The sequence below is a fragment of the Papio anubis genome, chromosome 1 (assembly GCF_008728515.1).
Source record: "Papio anubis isolate 15944 chromosome 1, Panubis1.0, whole genome shotgun sequence".
In the NCBI taxonomy this organism is placed as follows: Eukaryota; Metazoa; Chordata; class Mammalia; order Primates; family Cercopithecidae; genus Papio; species Papio anubis.
In genome coordinates this window covers 179254852-179279256 of record NC_044976.1, presented here as the reverse complement: position 1 = coordinate 179279256, position 24405 = coordinate 179254852, and the positions used below count along the sequence as shown (strand labels likewise).

The window sequence follows — 24405 nt, the reverse complement described above, 5'->3', positions numbered from 1 at the left end:
AGAAATTCATCCTATTACTATAAATCATTATAATTAAATAATATAAATAATTATAATTACTCATTAATGAGCAGTGGCAAATACTGAACAGGTGCTTCATCTCTCATCCTCTTAAAGGTAGGTACCCTTTTACATTGGGGAAATTGAGACCCAGAGAGGTTTAGTAACTTGACCAAGATCTCCTAGCTAGTAAGTGGTGGAGCTAAAATTGAAACAAGATTTCAAAGCAGATCCACATTTCATTAAGCTATCCTGCCTTCCACCAGGAAAACGAACATAGACTCGGTAGCATTTATTCTTGCAGAATCTGTAGCAGCACAGTTCCTGCTAGCGCATGCTTAACTGACAGACGACTAAAACACTCCTAATGGAGCTCCTCTGATGGAAGCCCTGGGTTTCTGTTTCTTAAAAATGATCCTTTTTTTTTTTTTTTTTCATCAAAGGCCACCAGAGCGATGAGGTTCAGTTTTGTATAAGAAAGTCCTCATCAAGCCTGGCTCAGATCCTCTCTGAGAGAGAAATGCAGGCCAGAAGCCATGGACAGACAGGATGGTCGCCGCTGCCAACACACCTCCCGTGGAGCCTGCACATCCACAAACTCCTCAAAGATCCTATGGGCCTTAGAGACCAGTTTTGCTGTTGACCTGGTCTTCTTGAACTCCTCACAGGCCAACCAGAACTCCAGGTTCTCCTCACTGAACTCCGTCTTCAAGAAGGCACGGAATGCAGCCACCCCATCTGTGGATGTGGGAGGAAGAAAAGAAGAGAGATAGGAAGCAGCTTAAGTTTAAGAACTGTAGAAGAAAGAAAGGAAGTAATAGTGTGAGGGTGCCCCTAATTGTCCAAGCTCACTGCTCCTCCACACCCTCTTGAAGACCCCATTCTCATCTGGGTGCAGCGGTTCACGTCTGTAATCCCAGCGCTTTGGGAGGCCGAGGCAGGTGGATCACCTGAGGTCAGGAGTTCGAGACCAGCCTGGCCAACATGGCGAAACCCCATCTCTACTAAAAATACAAAAAAAATTAGCTGCGCGTGGTGGCACATTTCTGTAATTCCAGCTACTTGGCAGAGAGGCAGGAGAATCACTTAAACTTGGGAGGCAGAGGTTGCAGTGAGCTGAGATCATGCCACTGCACTCCAGCCTGGGCGACAGAGTGAGACTCCATCTCAAAAAAAAAAAAAAAGACTTCATTATCCTAGACACACGAGTGTCCTCAGAGGCAAGTCATGCTTCTTATTCAAGTCATGGGGCCAGGCACGGTGTCTCACACCTGTAATCCCAGCACCTGGGAAGGCAAAAGCAGGTGGACCATCTGAGGTCAGGAGTTCGAGACCAGCCTGGCCAACATGATACAACCTCATCTCTACTAAATACAAAATATTAGTTGGGTGTGGTGGTGCATGCTTGTAATTCCAGCTACTTGGGAGGCTGAGGTGGGAGAATCGCTTGAACCCAGGAGTCAGAGGTTGCAGTGAGCCGAGATCACACTACTACACTCCAGCCTGGGCGACAAGAGCAAAAATATGTCTCATTAAAAAAAATAATAATAATAATAAAATAAAATAAAATAAAGAGTCATAATGATATTACAAAGCCACATTTAGGAAGGTGTAGTAATATGTTTGGGGCACAGGTGTCTGTTCCCTAGGTCTATTGGTGAGCTATGTTGCTATTTAATAATTAGGTCAAATTATTTGTTCTCTAACCTAATCCAAGTCAACCATCCTGAGGAAACACAAAACTTGTTACAAGATGAGCTAGAGGGAATGTGAATGTCTCATTCTTTGCTACTACCAAAAAAATCTGAAAGTAAACTACCTACTGAAATGTAGTCAGCAGTGTCATTCTGTTACCTGGATGGGGTTGCAAGCCTCTTTTTAAAAAAAATTTGAGGTGCTATATTTTGACGTTTTTCTTCCATATATACTTTATTTTAAAATACATTGCCTATCAAATTATGTTTTAGTTAAGATTGATCATAATTTTTCTGCCAAGTGATTTAACAAATTAATATGCCTTTTCATTTTTGTTAATCAATATCATACATATTGTCAAGCAGTGCTTCCAACCAACACAAGATGAGCAGGGTTACCATGTCGAGTTAGAAAGGGAAATCACATTTATTGATAGCTTATGCATCCAGTTAATGTTTTTATTTAAAAATATTTTTATAAGTTATTTCAACCTCAACACACTCCCCTCTAATCAAATAACAGCTATAGTTTTCTATAAACTGTCCTCAGGCGAAGGGCACATACAACCTAGAATAAAGAAGTGTTCTGCTGGTTATAAAAGATGCTGGCAATAATCTTTTATTTCTTTTCTAAAATTTCCTAGAAGAACAAAATGTTAACAACTCTTAATCCTAGATAACAGGATGACCTGGGCATCTGACGTCCACCACTACCCACCAGGACTGTGCACTGGCCAGGGTCATTCGATGGATTGCTGGTGCCAGGCTGTTGATACATTCAAATGCTTACTTTTACTTTCTTGAAATGTTTTCATTTCTCTGAATAAAAAAGTCATTGTATATCTTTGTCTTTCAAAATAGATATTTTAATGTCTATACTAGAACAGTATCATAAAAGCCAAGACCTTTACTTGCAAGAGCCAGGAACTTAAGAGAAAGGTTTTTGGGTGGCTCCCAACACTGAGCTTTAAGTCACAAGGAGATTTAAGTTTGGAAGCCTGAGCTTAAACTCATTTTGAAAAGTAGGAATGGTCGGGCACAGTTGCTCACACCTGTAGTCTCAACATTTGGGAGGCTGAGGTGAACAGCATGCTTGAGCCCAGGAGTTTGAGACCAGCCTGGGCAACATGGCAAAACCCTATCTCTCCAAAAATACAAAAATTAGCCAGGTGTGGTGGCGTGTGCCCAGCTATTCGGGAAGTTGAGGTGGGAGGATCACCTGAACCCCAGAGGTTGAGATTTTAGCGAGCTGTGATCACACCACTGCACTCCAGCCCAGGTGACAGAGTGATACCCTATCTTTAAAAAAAGAAAAAGAAAAGAAAGATGGCCATGTAATTTACTATCCAAACCAGGTCATTTTGAGAGTGAAGCCTGCATTACTGTTAATTACATGCAGACAATAGTTATAAACCATGACCACCACAGGCAAAACCCGAACACATGATCACCTTAACTCTAAACCATAAAGTATAGAGAAAGTAGAATATAATGTAAAGTTACTTCCTGTCAGGCAGGTGGAAAATAAAATTGTTCCATACTGAAAGAGAAGAGGAGAGTAACGTAGTTTAGACTCATATGAGAGGTCTGCTCAGGGCACCTCCTGCTCCCATTACTACACTGGATTCAAAACTCTGGAAGAAGGGATTAGAAACCTGAGATAAACTGAAAATCAAAATGAAACAATGACACAGCAATGTTTAGGCAGAGATGGACTGAGAATCATTCATTCAATTCAGTAATGTCTTTTAAAGCAGCTACTAATGTAACAAAGCACAGATGCTTCTCAACTTATGATGGGGGTATGTCCTGAAAAATCCATCACAGATTGAAAATACCAAGAGTCAAAAATGCACTTAATAAACCTAACCTACTGAACATCACAGCTCAGCTGAGCCTACCCTAAATGTGCTCAGAACACTTTTGGTACAGTATTTAGTAAATTACATGAGCTATTCAGCACTTTATTATAAAACAGACATTGTGTTAGATTATTTGGCCCAGCATTGCAAGAGAGTATCACATCACATATTGCTAGCCTGGGAAAAGATCCAAATGCAAAATTTGAAGTATGGTTTCCACTGAATATGTATCACTTTCACACCATCATAAAGCTGAAAAATCGTAAGTCGAACCATAGTAAGTCGGGGACCATTGGTACTGTAAGAGAACAAAACTTAAAATCCTTGCCCATGAAATCCCTCAAGGAAACTCTCTTTGTCACCCCTCCCTCACTCTGTCCCCTCCATGGAGAAGATCCAGAAGTCTCCACAGGCTCTAGAGGGAACTTGGATTAGAGAACCAGCCTCCCTGCCAGGAGATCCCCACTGCTTGCAGGAGGGGCCCCTGAGGCAGAGGCTATTGGCAGAGGTCGAAGGGAAAAATAGCTGGAGCTGTAGAAGCCTCAGTGCTCTTGGAGGAGGTTTTCTCCTTGCAGAAGACCCAGTGCCCTTGAGAACTCAGTGAAGGGCTGGTTTAGCAAGGGGGGACTCTGAGCAGTGACCAGTCCACGATTTCACTGTCAATGGACACAGTGAGGACCTGAGGGACCGTAGGCCAGAGGTTCCCTCTCCGCCTCCATCTTAACACACTTTCCACTGTATTCAGTGAATGAGGAGGGGAATGAGGGGGCCCTAAAAGACTGTGTGTTTATCTAAAAGAGTAACTGGAAAGTGACTTGGAAAAGCAACTCAGAAGAGCCTGCGGTTGGTTTTAAACCAGAAGAGACTACATTCTTCGAATGGGAGAGTTTAAGGTTGTTTGTGTCAGATTTTAATTTCTAACCGAACAGAAACAGGTGCTTATGAGCAAGGTGAATGTAGTTATAGACAAGGAAAGAATATTACTTTTCTGCCTTCTTTCATGGTACTGGTAAAGATAGCCTTGCTAAGGAAACTGTCTGGCCCTGTGCTAGATGAGGTACAGGCATCACCTCCTTAAATCCAGGTTTCAACTCTGTTGGGTCTTTGTGTGGATGAGTAGAGATAACTTCTGCAAAGTGCTCTCAGGAGGCTTGCTTTACATCTCATCTTACAGATGAGGAAACCCATGCTAAGAAAAGGGACTTGCCCGGTTTTAACAGGTAACAATATGTAGCATTGAAAACTTCATATAAGGTACACTCACTTTCAATCCAACATAGCAATAATGAATGAATCTTCATTCATTCATTCACTTGTTATGTGACTCAGGCTATGCTATGCACTAAAAGCAGATATAATCGTGGCTTCACAGAATTTGCCATCAAGGGCAAGCTTGAGCCAAGAAAACATAATTATGATGATTATGCTGTAGTGTGATAAGTTACATGATAGAGAAAGCAGAGGGGTCATGAAGGACCCAGAAGGGGTGCCTTTGCCAGCCCTGAGGAGCGAAGGGAAGACCTGTGGGAGGAAGAGGCTTCTAAGCTGACATGGGAAGTAGAGGAGAGGGAAGCTAAGCAAGGGAAGGAAGGAGAGGAAGGAGAAGAGAATTTCAGCGAGAGGGAACCACAGGAATGAAGGCCTAGAATTAAGAAAGTTTACTTGGGTAACTGGAAGTAGTTCACTAAGACTAGCATTTAATAATAATACAGCTGAAAATGACTAGGCCTGCTTATAGGATAGCATAACCAAGAGGCCTGTGAAAGAGCCAGAGAGACAGAAGAATTTTGCAGGACTACAAAAGGCCAGGAAGAGAACATTTCAAGAAGGAAGTGGTCACTGTGTCTAGTGCTGCCCAGAGGTCAAGCTAGATACAGTCTGAGAAACAGTCACTAGATTCAGCAAGCGTTGGCAGGAAGAGTTTTCATGGTGTAATGGGGCACTAGCTGTCCCATGGTATGTACGGTGGTGAATGAGACTGAAGGAAGTGGAAACAGTCATTCAGATGACGCTTGCAACAAATTTCGTAGATAAAAAAGTAGAGAAATAAGACAGCATAGCTGGAAGGAAACATGAGGTCAGGAAAGAGATTTTTGTTTTTTTAAGATAGACTTGGGTAGGGCCGGGCGCAGTGGCTCACACCTGTAATCCCAGCACTTTGGGAGGCTGAGGAGAGTGGATCACGAGGTCAGGAGTTTGAGACCAGCCTGACCAACATGGTGAAACCTCATCTGTACTAAAAATACAAAAATTAGCTGGGTGCAGTGGCATGTGCCTATAATCCCAGCTACTCAGGAGGCTGAGACAGGAAAACCACTTGAACCTGGGAGGTGGAGGTCGCAGTGAGCCAAGATCGCACCACTGCACTCCAGCCTGGGCAACAGAGTAAGAATCTGTCTCTAGCAAACAAACAAAAAAGATAGACTTGGGTATGTGTAAATGTTGATCTGATCAGAAAAGACCAGTTGAGCAGCAGGAATTGAAGTTCGAGAAAAGAATCTAATTGACAAAATGTTGCACCCAGGAAGGTAGAAGAAATATGATGAGGAGCAAAAAGAAGGACTATGTGTGAAAGCAGGGAAGTTTCTCATTTCAGGCAGGAACCTGAAAGTCTGTCTGACATTAGCTGGAGAAGATGGTAGGGCCTAGGAGAGGTAGGTGTTGTTTTTACTTATTTAGTTAGGATTTGGGGCAAGGAATTTTACTTATTTACTATACACCATGCTCTTTGCTCAGGACTTTACAAAACATTAGCCCAATTTATTTTCACAACGCTGATCCACAGATAATATCACTCCACTTTCCGCAGGAAGAAATTAAAGCTTAGAGAAGTGGAATACATGGCCCAATTACACAACCAGCAAGAGCAAGGCCAAGATTCCCAGCCAGGTCCGTGTGACTCCAAAGCAAGATCTCTCCTGATGTGTGTGCAGACAGAAAGGAAAGGGCATTGAAAATGGGAGATTAAAAGAAGCAAAAGAATAGTATTTGCTGAAGAGAAATTTTAGAGGAGAGGGAACAAGAAAAAGTGAAAGAACTTCTTTTCCTTAAGGACAAAGGCAAAGAAAAAAAGAGAGAGGTAGAGGAAGATAGAGAAAAACAGCCAGAAAAGGGACATATTTGAGATATGTCAAGTGGGATAGCCTTAATCTTTGTTATTAATTTGGGATAAGGTCACTGTGAATGTGGGCTGCACCTATGTGCTAGGTTTTGGGGCTATGGCACAAACAAATGAGATAAAGTCACCACCTCATTGAATTTAGAGGCTAGTCTAGTGTAACCAACATTAAGTGATAATTTAAAATAATCGGCCGGGCGCGGTGGCTCAAGCCTGTAATCCCAGCACTTTGGGAGGCTGAGACGGGCGGATCACAAGGTCAGGAGATCAAGACCATCCTGGCTAACACGGTGAAACCCCGTCTCTACTAAAAAATACAAAAAAAACTAGCCGGGCGAGGTGGCGGGCGCCTGTGGTCCCAGCTACTCCGGAGGCTGAGGCAGGAGAATGGCGTAAACCCGGGAGGCGGAGCTTGCAGTGAGCTGAGATCCGGCCACTGCACTCCAGCCTGGGCGACAGAGCCAGACTCAGTCTCAAAAAAAAATAAATAAATAAAAAATAAAATAAAATAATCAATTGAGTAATTATAAATGCAGAGTGGGCTATAGTGGGGAAGTCTAAGAGAGTGGGAAGGGTTTGGAACAGCGACCTTGGAAAAGTAAATAAGAATGTGATTAAAAAAAAAAAAACAGTCAAACAATTGTAAAGCCTTAGACTTAGATTCCTGGAGGAGTTACAGTGCATCAAAAAGGGAGCAAGAACTTTTAATTTGATGGTGCATCAATCATTCAAAGAGAGGACCCATCAGTTCCAGGCCGGCAGATGGTCCTTGAAGCTGGAGAATAGCAAGGATTTAGCAAGTGGCAATTGGGACATAGAGGAAAGGGAGAATGATAAGAAGAAAGTTAAAAAAAAAAAGTTGAAGCCAGAGAAAGAATTTTAAAGTAACATCAGCAAGCCATTGATAGCGCACTTACTTTGGGCCCGGCACCATACCTAGTGGTTTATGAATCTTACAGTACTGGCTTCTCATAGCACATATATAGCTTAGGTTCTGATATTTTCACCACTTTTTAGGAGTAAAGAACAAAGCTTAGAGAAGCTAAATAACTTCCCGAAGGTCACACAGTCAGTAAGTGGCAAGGATGCTAAACTGCAAAGCCAGCATTCTCATGCGTGTAGAAAGTCTAGCCTCTAGCTCTGTGTGACAGTAGCCTGAGGGATGCCTGTGCCAGTGACCACTGAAGTAGAGGGAGAGGACCCCCACTGTAGGGCAAGACAAAGAGGTCACAAGTGACACCATAGATGGTGACATTTCCAGGTGGGGTGGAGAGAAACTGAGAAAAGTCACGGTGGAAGGCGGAGAGGTATCTGAGCATATGTCAACATAGAAACAGGGTGTACATGGGCAGGAGAGCTCAACCAAGTTACACCGTAAGCAGTTAAGGCTGACTCAGCGGGCCATGGAGATTTGGAGTTGGAGATGTGTGGTGAACTCATAGGCAGCTCTCATTACCTGGCAGCCTGCTGAGGCAGAAGCACCACGGGTCTCAGCTGGCAGCACCAGTTCTGACCAAAATCAACCCCATCATTAACTGTGTGACTTTGGACAACACACTCAACTTCACTAGGCCCCAGTATCCTCATCTGTAAACTGAAGGGGTTGAATATGATGAGCTTTCCCAGGTAGAGTTAGCACTCCATTCCATGTCCTCATGGCAACTTAGATTAGCCTGTATCAGACATAGCTCTTAGCGGATTGATTTTCACAGTTCCAGGATTCCATCCTTCTCCTCGTCAATGTCAATGTCAATGTCATCACTGAGTTCTGTGCTGCCCAGTTTATATACATTAACTCAATCCTTACATCATCGCTCCTAAGCAGACAGAGGCTCTGGAGTCATACAGCCTGGGTTTGAATTCTGCATGACCTTGGAAAAGTGCCTTAACATCTCCAAGCCCTTGTGTTCTCATCTCTAAACTGGGAATAATGAACAATGTCAGAATCTACTGAATTGGGCTGTTATAAGGATTAAAGGAGGCAAGCCATGTAAAAGTGCCTAGTAGTTCATTATAAGCAGTCAATAAGTGTTAGCTCTTAGCAAAGTGTGTTTTATAAATAAGGAAAGTGAGACATGGAGAGTTAGTCTGTAGTCACTTGACCAGTAAAAGGTGAGAAGTGGATTTGCACACACATGTGCGTGACTTCATAGCCACTCTCCTCTCTCCTCTGGTGATGGCTGGCAGGCCTCCAAAGGAGAGATAGACAGTAAGCCCAAATCAGGCAAACACATCACACACATACCATGGCCCAGCAAGTGTACCATTTGGCTCACAGACCTAGAGATTCTCCAGCAAAAGGACACCTGCTGTCACCTTTTCTGTGGCGAGAACTGAAGCCATTATGTGCCACCAATAACTTGGAACCTGCCTAAAGTCTCTTCTCTCCCACAGCACTGATGGCCCAGTGGAGTGGCTTTTTCATGTAAAAAGAGCTGAAGTGTGAGCAGAAAGGCATCCTTTCCAACCATGTCCAGGGGATGCTGTAATGAAGAACAGCTGAATGGCCTTGCAAAGATGCTATGTTCTCTCAGGCAGCCTCAGCCCAAAATGTGGTGGCCTGCATTTTCAGGGCAGGCTCAGAAAAAGTGAGAGGAAAACCGAAAGAAACTTGAAAGTTGCCTGGAATTTCAAGGGAAGTGCTTGAGAGATGGGAAAGGAAGGGAGAATGGCCCTGCCCTCATGGGCCCTTCCTGGGAGGGTCTGGACCTGAGATGCAACAGAGAACAGAGTGTGGAAAGACGCCCCAATAGACACAGATCACAAAGGCTTGTGCAGACTGCACCTGCCCTCACCCCTCCTCCTCTGCTCACCCACTTTGTATGCCCACCCCTCTCAGCCCCAATCTCCCCCAACCCTTTTTATATTCCCAGAGCCTGCACTGAACAAAGAGATACTTTAGTCTGAACAATGGAAGGGAGAAGGTGGTAGAGGGCACTGCTGCAGGAGCCCCTCCTCTTGCCTGGAGCAGATGGTAGCAGCGGGCTTCTATAGACAGACCACTTGTTTCCCCACCCACCCACCTGGCCCACCTTTCCTGCTTATGTGACCAAGCAAACAAATCCAAGCACAACTGTAAAATCCTAGCCTATTGCATAGAATAGAGCCAGCTCCACACTGTTTCTCCCCTTCCATCTACCTCCCACCTCCTCCCAGCAAGCTTTTCATCTGCTCCTTTCCCTGACTCCTCAGCATCTTTCCCTGCCCCCTCTCCCTGTTCTCCTATTCTCTTTCCTTTTTGTCCTCTTCCTCTATCTTTCCCCTTTCCCTCCACCGGGACCCTCCTACTTGTCCATGAACTGCAGTTGGTTCCAAACACAGGATGCTGGTTTATTTCTGAAAGGCTCATTTGTGTCTCCCAGCATCTCTCAGGGTGACATGCTTTGCATTAGCTGTGTTTCCTCTGCTGGGGCCCCATGTACCCCAGACCCTGCTCCCTCCCCAAGCCCAGGCAACTGGAGTGCCCCCCCAGTTTCCCCCAACAGACCTCAGGTAGTTGGAAAGAGTGACTACTCTTTGACCCCTGAATTCTGGGATTCTGTCCTGGCTCTAATCCATACCAGCTAAGTGTGAGCTTGGGCAAGAGACTTAACCTCTCTGTGCCTCAGTTCTCTCACTTGTAAGATGCAGGTCCTAACAGCATCTACTCCATAGGGTTATGGGATGCGGTAAGTTCATACGTGTAAACAACATGCAGGCCTGACACATAGACAGTGATTGCTCAATCCAGGTTCGTGACTATTATTCCTGTACTTCAGTGGCTTAAGGAGTCATCACACAGAACATAATATACCCAATACAAAACAATCCTGAGTAACTGAAAGGCAAGGAGGTGGCGAACAGTTTGGGAAAATGGGAAGAGAAATGACAGAAGGACCTGCTGTTTTGTCATTTCATTTTTATTTCACTTTGGTTTTCTTTGTATGACCCTTCAAGAAGTCAAGGGTGCTAAGAAAATTGTAATTTTTTGAGATTGATACACATCTAATGACAGAAAGAGAAAGACCTGTGTCCAGAATTCTTGGAACAGTGAGCAGAATATTGGCATCCACCTGAGCATTCACAGAACCTCCAAGAACACCCCGCGGCTGTACATGCTGCCTGCGGCTGACTTTCTCCCTCTAGTTATTTGATGGAGGATGCTTACATAAGAAAGGAATCTGGGTCACTATGAATGAGCAGTGCAGCTGGTACAGCAGGGAGTGGAGCGTAGGTGACAGTTCAAGGCCCAGGAGCCCTGATGTAGCTGGCATCAGGGTGGGCTTGAACCTAGCTCAGTTCCCAGGCTTGGAAAAATACAAGAGCACAACAATTTATTTTAAGTTCTCTATTTATGAAAAATGCTGTCCCCAAAACCAGAGTCCTCTTGTATCCCCGAACAACTGGAGAAAATAAGCTGGTGAATGTGTTCCAAGACCAGATAGAGGAGAAGAATGGAAATTACATTCCTAAACTCCAGGATACATATACTAATAGTGATGCCAAAACTTCTTTGATCCAGAAACAAATCACTGCTTTGAAATTCGTGATGAGAATAGCATCAGGATCAGAGCTTTTCTTTTGCAAAATCTGTGAAATAAATGCTTTTAAACAAATAACTGGAGGTGGCCACAGTGGTTTGTACCTGTAATTCCAAATATTCAGGAGGCCAAGGCAGGAGGATCTCTTGAGCCCAGGAGTTCAGGGCTGCAGTGAGCTATGATCATGCTACTGCACTGTACTCTAACCTGGGCAACAGAGCAAGACCCTGTCTCTAAAAAATTCTAAAAATAACTGGGGCTAAGTAAGATTTATGTAGAGAGATTACATAGAGAACAAACTATTTCCAGTTGTGACATTTTATTGGCAACTATTTGATATGCTAATTATACTTCAGTAGTGTGATTAACGTAATATTCTTCAATGATCTCTACTTCATTAGTATATACATAGCAAGGTGATATATTATAGTTGTATTAGGACTTGAAGATTCTTAAAGTCTTTGCACCAGAAAGGACATGAGAGAGCCTATGATCAAACCCTACACCAGACATAAAAATGGTGAGCTCTGAGATTGCATGACTTCTTATTCCTAGGATGTGATAGCAGAAGAGTAAGGAGAGCCTGGGTTTACAACTCCTATTCCAACGTTCTTTCCTATTTTATCAAGGAGAAGCTGAATTAAGTAAACAGAAAATCAAGGTGGAGCCTGTATCTGCAACTATTATAAGAAATCAGCAAGAAATTTCCATTAAGGGGTAGACAAAAGAAGTGCGCCCCTAACAGGGTGAAGGTTTAGCATTCACAAAGGAATCCTTTAATACAGGAGAAGTATTATAAAACCTCATGTAGCTGGGCACAGTGGCTCATGCTTATAATCTCGGCACTTTGGGAGGCAGAGGCGGGCAAATCGCGAGGTCAGGAGTTGAGCCTGACCAACATGGCGAAACCCTGTCTCTACTAAAAATGCAAAAATTAGCCAGGTGTGGTGGTGGGCGCCTGTAATCCCAGCTACTCAGGAGGCTGAGGCTGGAGAATCGCTTGAACCTGTGAGGTGGAGGTTGCAGTGAGCCAAGATCATGCCACTGCACTCCAGCTTGGGCAACAGAGTGAGACTCCGTATCCCATCCTCCAAAAACCCCCATGAACACCAGTCCATAGTCTAAAAGATTTTGAAAATCAAGTATCCAGAAATATTGGTCTAGTTAGTTTGATATAGAAATATTGCAGGGACTTACACACACACAAAAAGGAATATATCAAATTTACCTTCTGGGCTTTTAAAAACTACATCCTCAATGGAATTCCCGCACATGCATGGGGAGGTTTGAAGAGGGGCTGCCAAAAGCTCATGAGGCAAAGGGGACGAGTATTATGGGATTCAAAGAAGCCCTACTGGCAATTCTAATTCTACCTCCAATCCACAAACTCAAGCTGCCCGTGGGATCAAGAAGCTGACACCATCTCTGGCACATAAGAGGCATGAAATGCATGTTTTCTCAATGAATTTAATATTATGTTAGAGCAAAAATAATTAGAATAGCTATTTTTTATTGAGTGCCTCTATGGAGAAGTCATCATGCTTAGCATTTCAGAACCATGATCACACTGAACTCTCACAACTGTACAAGGTAAGTCTCATCATTCCCTTTCTACAGATGAGGTAAGTGAGGTTCACAGAGGTTAAGTAATCTGAATATGGTCACATTGTTGGTAAGTGACAGAATAGGTTAGAAGCCTGTCCAGTTGCTTTCATTCAGACTTTTCTCAACAGACTTTTAATAGTTGCCTAATATATTCCAGGCATTCCTTCAATAAACACCAAATGTACCCACATTTCTGGGTCCAAGTGCAAACTACAACAATGTGAAGATGATGGCAAGGAAGCAAAGACGTTTATTTTCCACCCATCTCTACTTCGCACATCTTTTTCTAGCTCTTATCCTCAATCTATCCAGAAAGCACACCTGCCATATTTGTTTGTTTACTGTGGAACCCTCCTCCCTACATATGTGGAAACTGGGATACACAATGCACCGCTAGGGACGCGCTGCCTGAGCACTTTGGAAAGCTTCCATATGAGATACAGTCTTTAGTGTGTTTCTTGGAAAGCACAGGCCACCTGCCCCGCCAGGATGCTCCAGATTCCTGGTTTTACTTATGTGCCTTTGAGAACAGGGCTTCTCAAGCTGAGATGTGCATAAACCTTCCTGGAGGGCTTACGGGAAAAAGATCCCCAGGCCCCAGCCCCAGGGATCCCGATTCAGTAGGTCTGAGAGGATCCCCAAATTTTTATTTCTCACAAGCTCCCAGCAGATGTTGGTGCCGCCTCCCTTGGATACCACTTAGAGTAACGCTGTTCTAGAACGTTTTGGCTTGGAGAGGGATGTGGGGAGGGCTGTGCAGTGAACGGAAGCCTGACTGTTCAACTGTACATTCTAGAGCTACAGGCCATTTAGACGAATAATTTAAGAAATTTCATGAATTGATCATTTTAATGTTTGTTTATTTGATTGTTTGGGGTCTTCTGCTTGGTTGCTGTGTGACCAGCTCCAGTCATTATATTTTTACATCTCAACCATTATCTCAAAAGGGGCTAGTTTTTAAAAACTAAAACTTTCTCTGTGGGTCTCCTGTTCTCAGAGGTGGATAACAGCTCTGCAAATGCAGAAGAGCTTTTAACTGTACTATCCACTAACCCAGCATTCGCTGGGCCTGGTGGGATGGGTCAGGGAGAGCCTCTACGCTCTGTTGAAACAGTGAAACAAGGCTAAATACCAAGTAAATGACTGGGGTGAGGTGCTCATTCACTCAGGTGTGTGGTCACACATAAGAAGTGAGAGGGAAGGGGAGGGAACCCTGCCTTCACCTTCACCTTAAAACTGGAATAAGCCTAACTTTTTATGTCCAAAAAGTATCAAAGGACAGAGAGATGCAAGAAGGAAGGGAGAAAGAAGGGAAGGAAGGCAGGGAGGAAGGGAGGAAGGAAAGAAAGAGAGAGAGTGAAGGCAAGGAAGGGAGCACCAACTCAGAGTTCAGGACTTAATGTCTCACTAAAAGCTAAACAAATAAAAAACATTTGCATGAACCTCATGAGGAATAAAGAAGAATACACAGCATTTTGTGCCTGTTTCCCAGCGATCTGTCAGAAAAGATCTTCCACAAACGAGGAATCTTTTCTCTCTTGGGTATGAGCTGCAGAGCAGAAAGTCTCCTGAGTGTATACACATTCTCTCTCTCTCTCTGTCTCTCTCTCTCTCACACACACACACACACACACACACTCTTGGGGCCAGACTACATGCACAACTCATAGACATGGAGACTAATTGTTACTGGTGGACAGGAAAAAGATGCCAAATTAATGCACATTAGAAATCCTTCCCTACTTAATGAAGCCATCAGCAATTTCAATTTCATTGTTCATTTGTTAGTGTTTGTCTGTTTTTAAGAGCACTTAGCTAGTGGTTACTTCCCGGACCTCCATGGGTACTTCTTCCACTTTGTATGGTGTTTGTAAGCAAATATAATTGGAAATAAAATGGCTCCAAACATTTGCCCTCCAGATTTTTTTAAATTCTAAGGTTTAAAAAATAGCAAAGTTGCTTTCTTTTGCTTAAGATTTCAGCCTATGAGGTGCTCAGTCAAGGAGAGGAGCAACGTTTTAACACAGGCACCGTAGCCCCTCTTCTGGTGCTGGAGCCATTTCAGCTCTGAAGCAGTATTTTACATAACCCTGCAGGCAGCGCTGAGTCAAACTACCTGCCAAAGGTGATTGGTTATTGCCCAGCCTCTCTGTTTGCAACAGAGAGCATCCTGGATCCAGCTTCTGACACCTCCTCCTACTCCAGATCCTTCATTATGTAGATGAGGAAACAGAATTTCTAAGAGACTGAGAGACTCCATCCTGATCATCCAGATATCCAGTAATAGCTGGGTCAAAATCGAGAACACAGATCTGACTACCAGACAATGCTCTTCACTTAATTGTCCAAAAGCATGTTCCCCAATTAAGCGGAAACCATGCTGTAAACCAAAAGCAGCCTCTACCCCCAGATCAATTAGGTCTTCTAATATTGACAAGACGGAATTGAAGAGGAGCACTGATGTCAGGATTCTATTTGGCATCTTGAGGCCACCCAGCGTGCAGTCAGCACACTGCATTGTTTCCTGTGTTATTGGTATGCACGCCTGTTCGCTCAGAGGCTGCATTCTTCACCAGAGATGGACCGTGCCTTGTTCATTATTGTGCTTCCCCTCCTCCAGCTGCTTACCATAGATTTTGCACATAATGAGCACTCAGTACATCTTTTTAAACATAAATGAGTGCCTAAAACACTCAACAGAACAGAGATGGCAAAGATGTACTATAGATTGAGAATGGGGGGGTAAAATAATCATCTGTATTTTCTGAAATAGAAACCTTAAGGGGGACAGCTGCCTACAAGTATAGAATTGCCAGGGAGTGGGTTCTAGACTCATGTACTCTTTTTTTGGAGCCCAGTCATTCAGGGATTCTTCACTCTTCACTTCTTAGGACAAGTTACTGTCTTAATTGCAAGCTCCACAAACCTCTGATCAACAGTCTCTCCTAAGAGACCTGCACACGTGCAATCCCTTTGGAAAAGCTCAACCAGCCCTAATTGAGTCACAATACCAACCCAAATTAATTAGACTTTCAGAAAGTTGTCAACATCCTTCAAGATAACCTGGGCTGACTACTCCATAGCCTTCACAGGGGAGTACATGCTCAAATTCTAAAAGCTTGAAATTCTACCAGTGACTCCTGAATAAAGACCCCTTTCTTCTCAAAGACATTCACTCCCCAGGCTTTTTACTTCTATACTAAACAGAAATATAAACAGAACATCAGACTCCGAGAAGGATCACAAAACTTCAAAACTCAAAAAGCATATTTCTGCAGTAGTTTTACAAAGAAGCAATCTGGTGTCAGCTTGTTGCTTTGTTTTTTAAGAAACAGGGTCTCACTCTGTCACCCAGGCTGGAGTACAGTGGTGTGATCATAGATCACTGCAGCCTCGACCTCCTGGGCTTTAGCAATCCTCCTGCCTCAGCCTCCCGAGTAGCTAGGACTGCAGGCATTCACCATCACACTCCACTAATTTTTTATTTTAGTAGAGATAGGGTCACTATGTTTCCCAAGCTGGCCCTGAACTCCTAAGCTCAAGTGATCCTGCCACCTCAGCCTCCTAGGTAGCTGGGACTATAGGCACCTGCCACCACTCCAGATAATTTGTTATGATTATTACTTTTTAGAGATGGGGTGTTGCCATGTTGCCCAGGCTGGCCTTGAACCTCTGGCTTCAAGTGATCCTCCTACTTCAGCCTCTAAAATGCTGGAATTGTAGGTCTGAGCAACTGTACCTGTCAGCTTGTAAATCCTTATCAGAGTCCCCATCTCAGAAAAGTGTCATTGCATTCCTGAAAACCAAAAGCATCCCTGACAGAAGCAGAACCAAGTGTCTTCAGATTTAAAAGTCATCAAATCAGACAAATAAAATTAAACTTCTTACATTTCTAGGTCTTGCTACTGCAGCAATCTAAATATACCCTAAGCTTCCTATCGCTAATTTCAACACCATAAACTCTGACCATAATGGCTTAATATTAATAACTGGCAGCAAAATTTGTAATCTTATTCTCAAGGCACATTTATTTTGCATTTGATAAATAAAAGTATCATTAAAAAAAACCCCACCATATCCTTACAAAGGATTCTTAAGTAGAGAATCTTTAAGTAGAGAACCTGAAATCAACTAAAGGTGTCCTCTTATTAAATGTCTCATATTCAGTGACAGGTAGCAAGCATCTCCATCCCCATTTTAGAATGAGGAAACAGCCTCAGGGACTTGAACTAAGTGAGTCAGTTGTGAGGCTAAAATAGAAACCAAACTTCAAGATGACCTTGAATGAAATCCAGCCAGAAAAGAAGGCGAAAATTGGTAGTGACACTTGTTTAGCCTAATGTGACTCCAGAAAAAAAGTCAGAATAGCCTCATAAAAAAAAATAGCATTACTGCAAATCCTAAATATTATTATACATTTGCCATTACCTTGGCAAATTCATCACATAAGCTTGCTGTTTGGGGTGTAGCCATATGTTACATATGCTATATCTATGCTGTCTTATTTTCCTTCCTAAGTGCAATCCACAGAATACTAAAGTGACTATTTGTCTCACAAAACTGCTTGCTACAATATGTACTTATTCTTAGATTTTGCATTTCATTTTAAAATCTATTCAAACGTATTTATTAATCAGTGTATCCAGATCAGCAGCATGGTTGGAGGGAACTGCTCACCAAATTGAAAGCAAAATCACTTCTAAAGACATCTGAAGACTGAGAGTTTCTGTCAAGACCACCCAACTACTTAGTAACAACGCTGAGTCAAAATCAAGAATGCAGGTCTGACCCCCACCCAGTGCCTTTCACTTAATTGTACCAAACCATTTTCTCCAAGTAAGTGGAAACACTACTCCAAACTAAAAGCAGCCCTCTGTTCCCAGATCACTTAGGGTTTCTAGTGTCACTGCGACATATTTAAGAGGAACAGGAAATGTCTGTTTGAAGCCTTCTTTCTCTTCGCAAAACCCCTCCCTCTTCCTCACCCCTCCTCTGCCATCTCCAGGTATTAAATGCCACTAGTTTCAAAGGCCATTGAATGTGAACTTGCACATAATGAGAAAAAGCAAGAGATGAAAAGTTTGGCTGACATCAAATTGCCCTCTCCACACCACAATATGCACAACTATTTCTGCCTTCGTGGGAAACAAAAGGCATTACAGACGAGGAAGGGAAAAATGGAGGAGGAAGTATAGCAGAAATTGTATTCCAGTAAAATGTATACTCAGTAAGAAATTGAGGGGTAAAATGCAGCTGGGATAGCAAACCCTCAAAACAAAAAGCAGCAATAAAACTCAAAAACTGTCAACTCAAGTGAATAATAAAATGCACAAAATATTCATTTGACTGATGCATAGCCCAAGACTCTCCCATAATTTGGGGGAAGGCCATTCAATTCTACAAATGAGATCTGGCTAGAACCTAGCTTCTCTCATTCCCAAATAAGCCCATCATTCCAAACCTCTAAGCTAAACTCTCTCTTGCTAAAACTGCTGAGAATACAAAGGCTTCTTGGGATCATACTTTGAACCCAGAAAACAGAAAAGAAGGCCCTCATCTCACTGCATTTAAATCATTCATTTTCTTTTCTATATGCTCCTCTAGGCAGGAGGCTCTGTGACAGCATGGCCCACAGAGGTCTGGAACACCTAGTACATACCTGGATCATCACAGGCCTTTGGTACATCTCTCACTAAATGGATGATTTGCCATGTCATGATATGACCTGAATTCTACTTACACTTATGAGAGAGAAGCACATCAAAGGAATCTGCCCACCTCGTAGCTTCTTCTGTGGATAATCTCCTAGAAAAAAAAGAAACATCTGTCTTGAATGTTTCTGAAATAACCTCCTTACCCTCAACAACCACTAAGATTTTCTCAAAAAAACAAATTGGAAAAATGTGGGGAGTGGATGGGGGGTGGCTGGTAGCAAATGAAATGAAGACTATACCTGGATTCCTGGAATTCTGTTGCTGTAAATTTGTACATTCTTAAGTAACTGATGAAAAAAAACCCTCAAGACTGGAATCCAGTGAATTTTGTCTGTTGACTTTTAGTCTAAAGAACAAAGCTAAGTAAGTCCATGATTTAAAGGTGTCGAGGTAACAATGGAAAGAAACTGGTCTTAGAGTCAGAAAAGTTAGACTCAGCTCCTGACTCCATTCTTACTGTCACCTAAATGTCTGCACTCCTGAAATGGGGATAATGATGCCCATTACCTAGTTGTGTGAGGGTTACACAAGGTAACATCCATGACATTTAATACAGCACCAGCACAGAAGAGGTGCTGAATTCAGGTTACTTGAATCTAAGCATATTTTTAGAGTAAGTTTGAACATTTATTTCCAAACTGAGAGCTCAGATTGACAACTAAGTAGAACCCAGAAGTATCCTTTGCCACCCACAATTTTAAGAGTGATGGATGATATGGCTTTCTTAGGAAAAAAAAGAGGATTCCCATTCTGAGATCACTAAGCTATACATTTTGAAAAGGAAAATAAACAATCCTTTCACTCATATCCAGTGATATAAAAGGAGCTGCCAAGAGACAGGATTTTTCCTGTGGCTCCTCTGGTCAGCAACTCACTAAAGAAGTGAGCTATATTACTTGCTGTATTACCCAGGGAATGGCACGTGGCCGTACTACTCACTTGAGAGCGCGGTTGGGTTTGTCTGGAAGAATAGCTGTGAAATCACTACACGAGTCTGACTTGTGAGACAGGCATCCCAGTCGAGTCCTCATCCCTTTGTTCCTGCAACAAGCACAGGGGCAGAAGGACGGGGAAACTCTCATGATCACAGCTGTCAGCTCTATACAGGGCCCCTGGAGCTGCTGCTACGGGAGCCAGCACTGCCCCCACCCTTCCCCAGGTGGTCTCTGAAAACTTCATGAACAGGAAGAGAACACCTAGAGAATCAATAACTACCTGAACAGTCATAGGTACCCTACGTGGCCCGCTAGAGGCTTAATGCTTTTTAAAGCTGACACGGCAAGTTGATGGTAAGTCAATGAAGGTCATTAGCTTGGAAGAATTTCTAAATTAGGATTCTCTGTAGGGAAAGAAAATACAGTGATAACAAAATAACAATCCACATTTTGCTTTTCCACAAGGAGGGCAAAGTAACAACAGCAGCAGCAGCAGCTCCTGATTGCAAAGACCCGGAAGGAGTACCCACACCAGGAGCAGAGGAATGTTTGCAAGGTGCAGGGTGCATATCAGAGTCTTAAGCACAAAGTAGGGGGCCTCAAGGCAAGTCAGTTCCAACTCAAGTTCTCCCCACTCATCCCACAAATCTAGCTATAGTCAACCCATAGGATTGATGCTTGCAGGGGGAGAAGAGTAATTGGTACAATCAGCAATTAAGAACCAATGTCCCCTTTGTCAGTTCTTATGCTTGCCTAACTAAGCTCATGTATTCCTATTTACATTTAGGCTTATCTCAATAAGCATAATTAAATTTTTAACATGTATGTTTACATTTCTCATATGTTTTATTTCCCAAAGGACCCATATAATGACATCGGGCACTCAAATAGTTATCTCTTATAACAGATCCAGTGAGAAGTTACTCTAATGTCTCTTTCTGACTCCCAACATTAGCCTCTGTTTACCAGTTTACTTTTTTTATATGTTTAATTTTTTTTTTAGAGACAAGGTCGTGCTATATTACCCAGGCTGGTCTCAAGCTCCTGACCTCAAGTGATCTTCCTGCCTCAGCCTCCTGAGTAGCCCAAGCCACCATGCCCAACTAGCCTCTGTTAACCTTTAATCAGAGGTTGACAAACTGTAGCCCTGAAAAGATGCCTGTCTATGTAAATAAAACTTTATTGGAACATGACAACACCATTTGTTTACAAATTGTCTAAAGCTGCTTTCAACTACAAGGGCAGAGCTGGGTTGTTGCAACACAGACCATACGGCCCACAAACCCGAAAATATTTACTCTCTAGCCCTTGACAGAATAAGTTTGCTGACCCCTGACCTTTAACTATGACAACTCCTTGTGTTGAGGGCAAAGGTAAGTGGGATGGGTTTAGTGTAATCAAATCAGGACTTAAGAGTGACTTAGAAAAAGGAACTGCCGCTTGCACGTTCGCAACAATTTGCCACAGAAATAGTCCTAGAAGATGCCATTCTGCATGTTGAAAAGGAGTCATTCTGGCCTAGCTTTCTTTCCTGTTTTTCCTAGGGGTGGGAAGAGACCTTAGAGGTCATCCAATTCAATCTCTTTTACTTCAAATGGATTTTCATCCCTGGTAATTGTCTTCGTTCACAGAAATTTTATCCAAGAAATGTCTGCTGGGATGGTATTATATTTGGCAGGGATGGACAGCATTTGTATTCCACAGCACGTCTCTGAAGAGCCTCCTAGGGCTGGAACATCCAAGTTCCCAGAAATATCCTCTCTCCTGCAAAAAATTGGGCCTGCACGTCCCCTGCTCCCACCTTGAATCTCAGCCAGGCTGCGTTGTAAAGCCATCCATTTCATGGCATTTCCAAACATTGGCTACTGCTATTCTCTCTCCTGCAACAGCGGGCATCTTATGTGTCCACTCGTGCTTGCAAATTGCAGGGTGTCTGACAGCACGCCATGCGAGCAGCTGATTAAGGGCCCTCGAGTCATCACATTCCATGAATTCAAGTAAAGGTCCTGCTCAGGCGGCCCCATAGGCCAAAGCCCAACTTTCAGTGAGTTGGTTCATTCCTTGTGCCTCAGGATCATCAATCATAAAACACTCAGGTCACTGCCCTCAAAGAGCAATCAAGAGGACTTTTGAAAAATGGCAAATCCACGCAAGCCATTTAACAAGGTTTAGCAGGGGCCAGTGTAAAGGATGCTACTTGTTACCAAGACAACTGTGATTCTCCCAAATAGTTTGCAAAAATCTTCAACAAAATATTCTTTGGGACAAAATGGTTTTATTTTTCATCTTTCCAGCTCAGACCTCAATTATAATCTTCTTAGCTAGGTCTGAAATAATGAGGTTAGAAGTAGGAGTCAAAGGTTAAGGATACTTTTTAAAAAATAACGAGGCTTTCCCTTGTCTGTCTCTTTTCTACAGCCCCTATCCAAGTAACTCACAGAGATCCCTAAATGGTTCCATACAAGCTCATGCACAGTCCCTCATCCCACCCCATAAGTCACTGCCAAGCTGTCTCACCAGTCAATGGGAGGGCTTCAGCTAAGGCAGTTCCTGCTTGCAAGGCCACAACTTTGCAAGAGGCATACAGACAAGAACCGTGCAGTTCACACAGAAGGCCTATGGGGACAGATGCAATTAGACCACGCATGGGCTAAGGAGGCTTGGGCCAGGCTCAAATAGCAGAGGGGGTGACAAGGTGGAGAAAAGAGGAAAGGGTCAGGGGCAAGAAAACAGGCCATTGATTCATTACCTGCGTGGCATCAGTAAGGCCGCCATACAGGCATCCGCTTACGGTTAACCCTTGGGCTGGTTTGCAGGGACGTCAGGGCAGCAAATAAGACTGCGGGGCTCAGGAATTTACCCTTGCACGTCCTCTCACCTAAAATCAAAGAATCTGCTGTAAGAGGGGCCACCCTCTCTCATCTGACTGCGCTACATTTCCTCTCAGACAGGTTTCCGCCAGCGGAACACCTCCCCACACACATCCCCCCAGGCCCCACAAATGTCCACTTGTCCTTAGCGGGGGCGACAAACCAAGGATGGACAAGAACAAATTGTTGGTGGCTTCATGTTGTTGATTATTGGTTAGGAGTTCCTGATTCCCCAACCACTGGCCATCAAAAATAAAGTGGGACGTGTGCCTCAGGGGAGGCGTGGGCCTCGCAAACCAAAAATTACTGTTCTCTTTCTCTTACTAAAGTGGGGCCCAAGTGACCAGTCAGCGGGGTTGGAGGAGGGGGTCAGTACTTGCTCCAAAATAATCTGATTGGATGCTGCTCTGATTCTCGCCTCTCTCCAAGGGCACCTGTCCCAGGTGGGAGTGCGTGGAGACTCGGGAAAGTGAGAGTGGGAGGGAGGTTGGAGGAACTCCAAAAGAGGCTTGTCAGGCACCGTCGCCACACAGGCTTGCTCCTCTGCAGGGATCACAGGTGCAGGCTGAAGAAATGAATATGCAAGTCACCCTTTCTCGCCCATATGGAGCCTACATGACCTTCCTCAGTCTGGGGACTGGCCTATTCTTGACACAAAGCAGGAAGGACATGAGTGTGGGGAGACAGGGGTCATTGAGGTTGAAAGCTGATTGACTCACAGTCTTCCTCTCCTGAGGGTCCCATTCTCAGTGCTTCAAACCCTTTGTTCCTGCAGAAGACCTCTGATAGGAAGAAACACGTGAGGAGAGCAGCCTATCCATAAAGGGCTCCCCTGGGGAACTCTGACACCAAACATAGAACCCATTTTAAAAGAAACCTAATTTAGATAGATAAGACTCCTATGTCAGCTACACCATTTAAATTATTTTTATATTACCGTGACTATTTCATAAGCACTTTTTAAAAATAGCTTCTTTAATAATACTACAATTAATAAAATTAAAAGATTGCTTTGTGAAAACTAGAAAAAATAATTAGTTAGACTGTGTATGAGGGCCCATCGTCATGGATTGTGTTCCCTGGCTGCAGGGACATTTCCTTAATCTTTCTCCTAACCAGGCTTACACCTAGACCCCAGGAGTCATGAAGTCAAAGCTTTTGCAGCTGTGACGGTCCCTAGAAGTCATGTTTGGGGCACCTAGGCCTCTTGCTGTGGGATATGGCCTCAGGGGAAGGGGAAATCCATGCAGGGACCTTTATTATCCTAGAGCCAAGTGGAACCAGAGACGACTACCCACCTACATTGCAGGCAAGGTCATTTGGGGCAGGGGTTCACCCAGCCTTCTGTCCCCACCTTGTCTCTCTTCCCATCCCACTGCCAGCCCACACTAGCTTGCCCATGCTGTTCAGATGCCTGTCTCTCTCCTTCAAATCCTTCAAATCCAGCACTGCCCGAATTGCTGCTCAGACCCTCCACTACCCATTTGATGCGCTCAGCCACAGATGCCAGTAAATAAGAATCAGCAGGACACTCTGACCCAGCTGCCTTGCCCATCCCAGCACCTCAGGGCTTTTATCCCATTTGGCCCTGGACTTCTGAGAGTTAGAAGTTACCCAAAGCCCAGGAAGTTCAATGGTGTGATTGCCCACACAGTGCATGTGCCCTCATAGATGGGCATCAAGTCGCAGGTGCGTCTGGGGCAGACAGGACGAGACATAATGGGAAGAGGGGATACTCAAGAAAAAACAAAGGTTAAAAGCAAAGAGCAAAGATTTATAAAGAGGGGGAGAGAAACTAGAGCCTCTGCGGGAAGAAAGCAATCAATATGCATGAAGAGGCAAGTTAATTAAATATGGATAATGCAATCGGTGCACACAGACATCCCGGAGAAGAAAGAGAAAAGCAAAGGCAATACTCACTGTCTTTGGCCAGTCCTCATGGCCTGAGGGTCTTTGCCAACTGGGTGGTCAGAGAGGCTGCGGGTTAAGGCGCTCTGGGGAAAAAGTAGATCTTTCTTTTAGCAGTCAAATCCTCGGCGAGTGAAGGGCATGTGTGCATGAACACATAGGCGCACACACACACATAT

At 43.7% G+C, this 24405-nt stretch overlaps 1 protein-coding gene across 9 annotated transcripts in view; it reads right to left on the bottom strand.

Moving 5' to 3' along the window:
• Nucleotides 1–24405, bottom strand: part of RGS8 (regulator of G protein signaling 8) — a 59544-nt gene that overhangs the window by 5734 nt on the left and 29405 nt on the right. For 3 of the 9 annotated variants that reach the window (XM_021929752.2, XM_021929757.2, XM_021929758.2), the window contains 5 exons: nt 24239–24312; nt 22198–22326; nt 19453–19554; nt 18540–18604; nt 572–738 (listed from right to left, as the gene is read on the bottom strand). In XM_021929752.2, the coding sequence (XP_021785444.1) occupies nt 572–738; nt 18540–18604; nt 19453–19554; nt 22198–22223 (360 nt within the window). In that variant the 5' untranslated portion in view covers nt 22224–22326; nt 24239–24312. Of the gene's footprint in view, nt 1–571; nt 739–18539; nt 18605–19452; nt 19555–19728; nt 19853–21965; nt 22135–22197; nt 22327–23037; nt 23324–24238; nt 24313–24405 lie in introns of those variants that run through there. The other 6 variants (XM_021929748.2, XM_009192009.4, XM_021929760.2 and 3 more) reach the window with 4 other exon arrangements.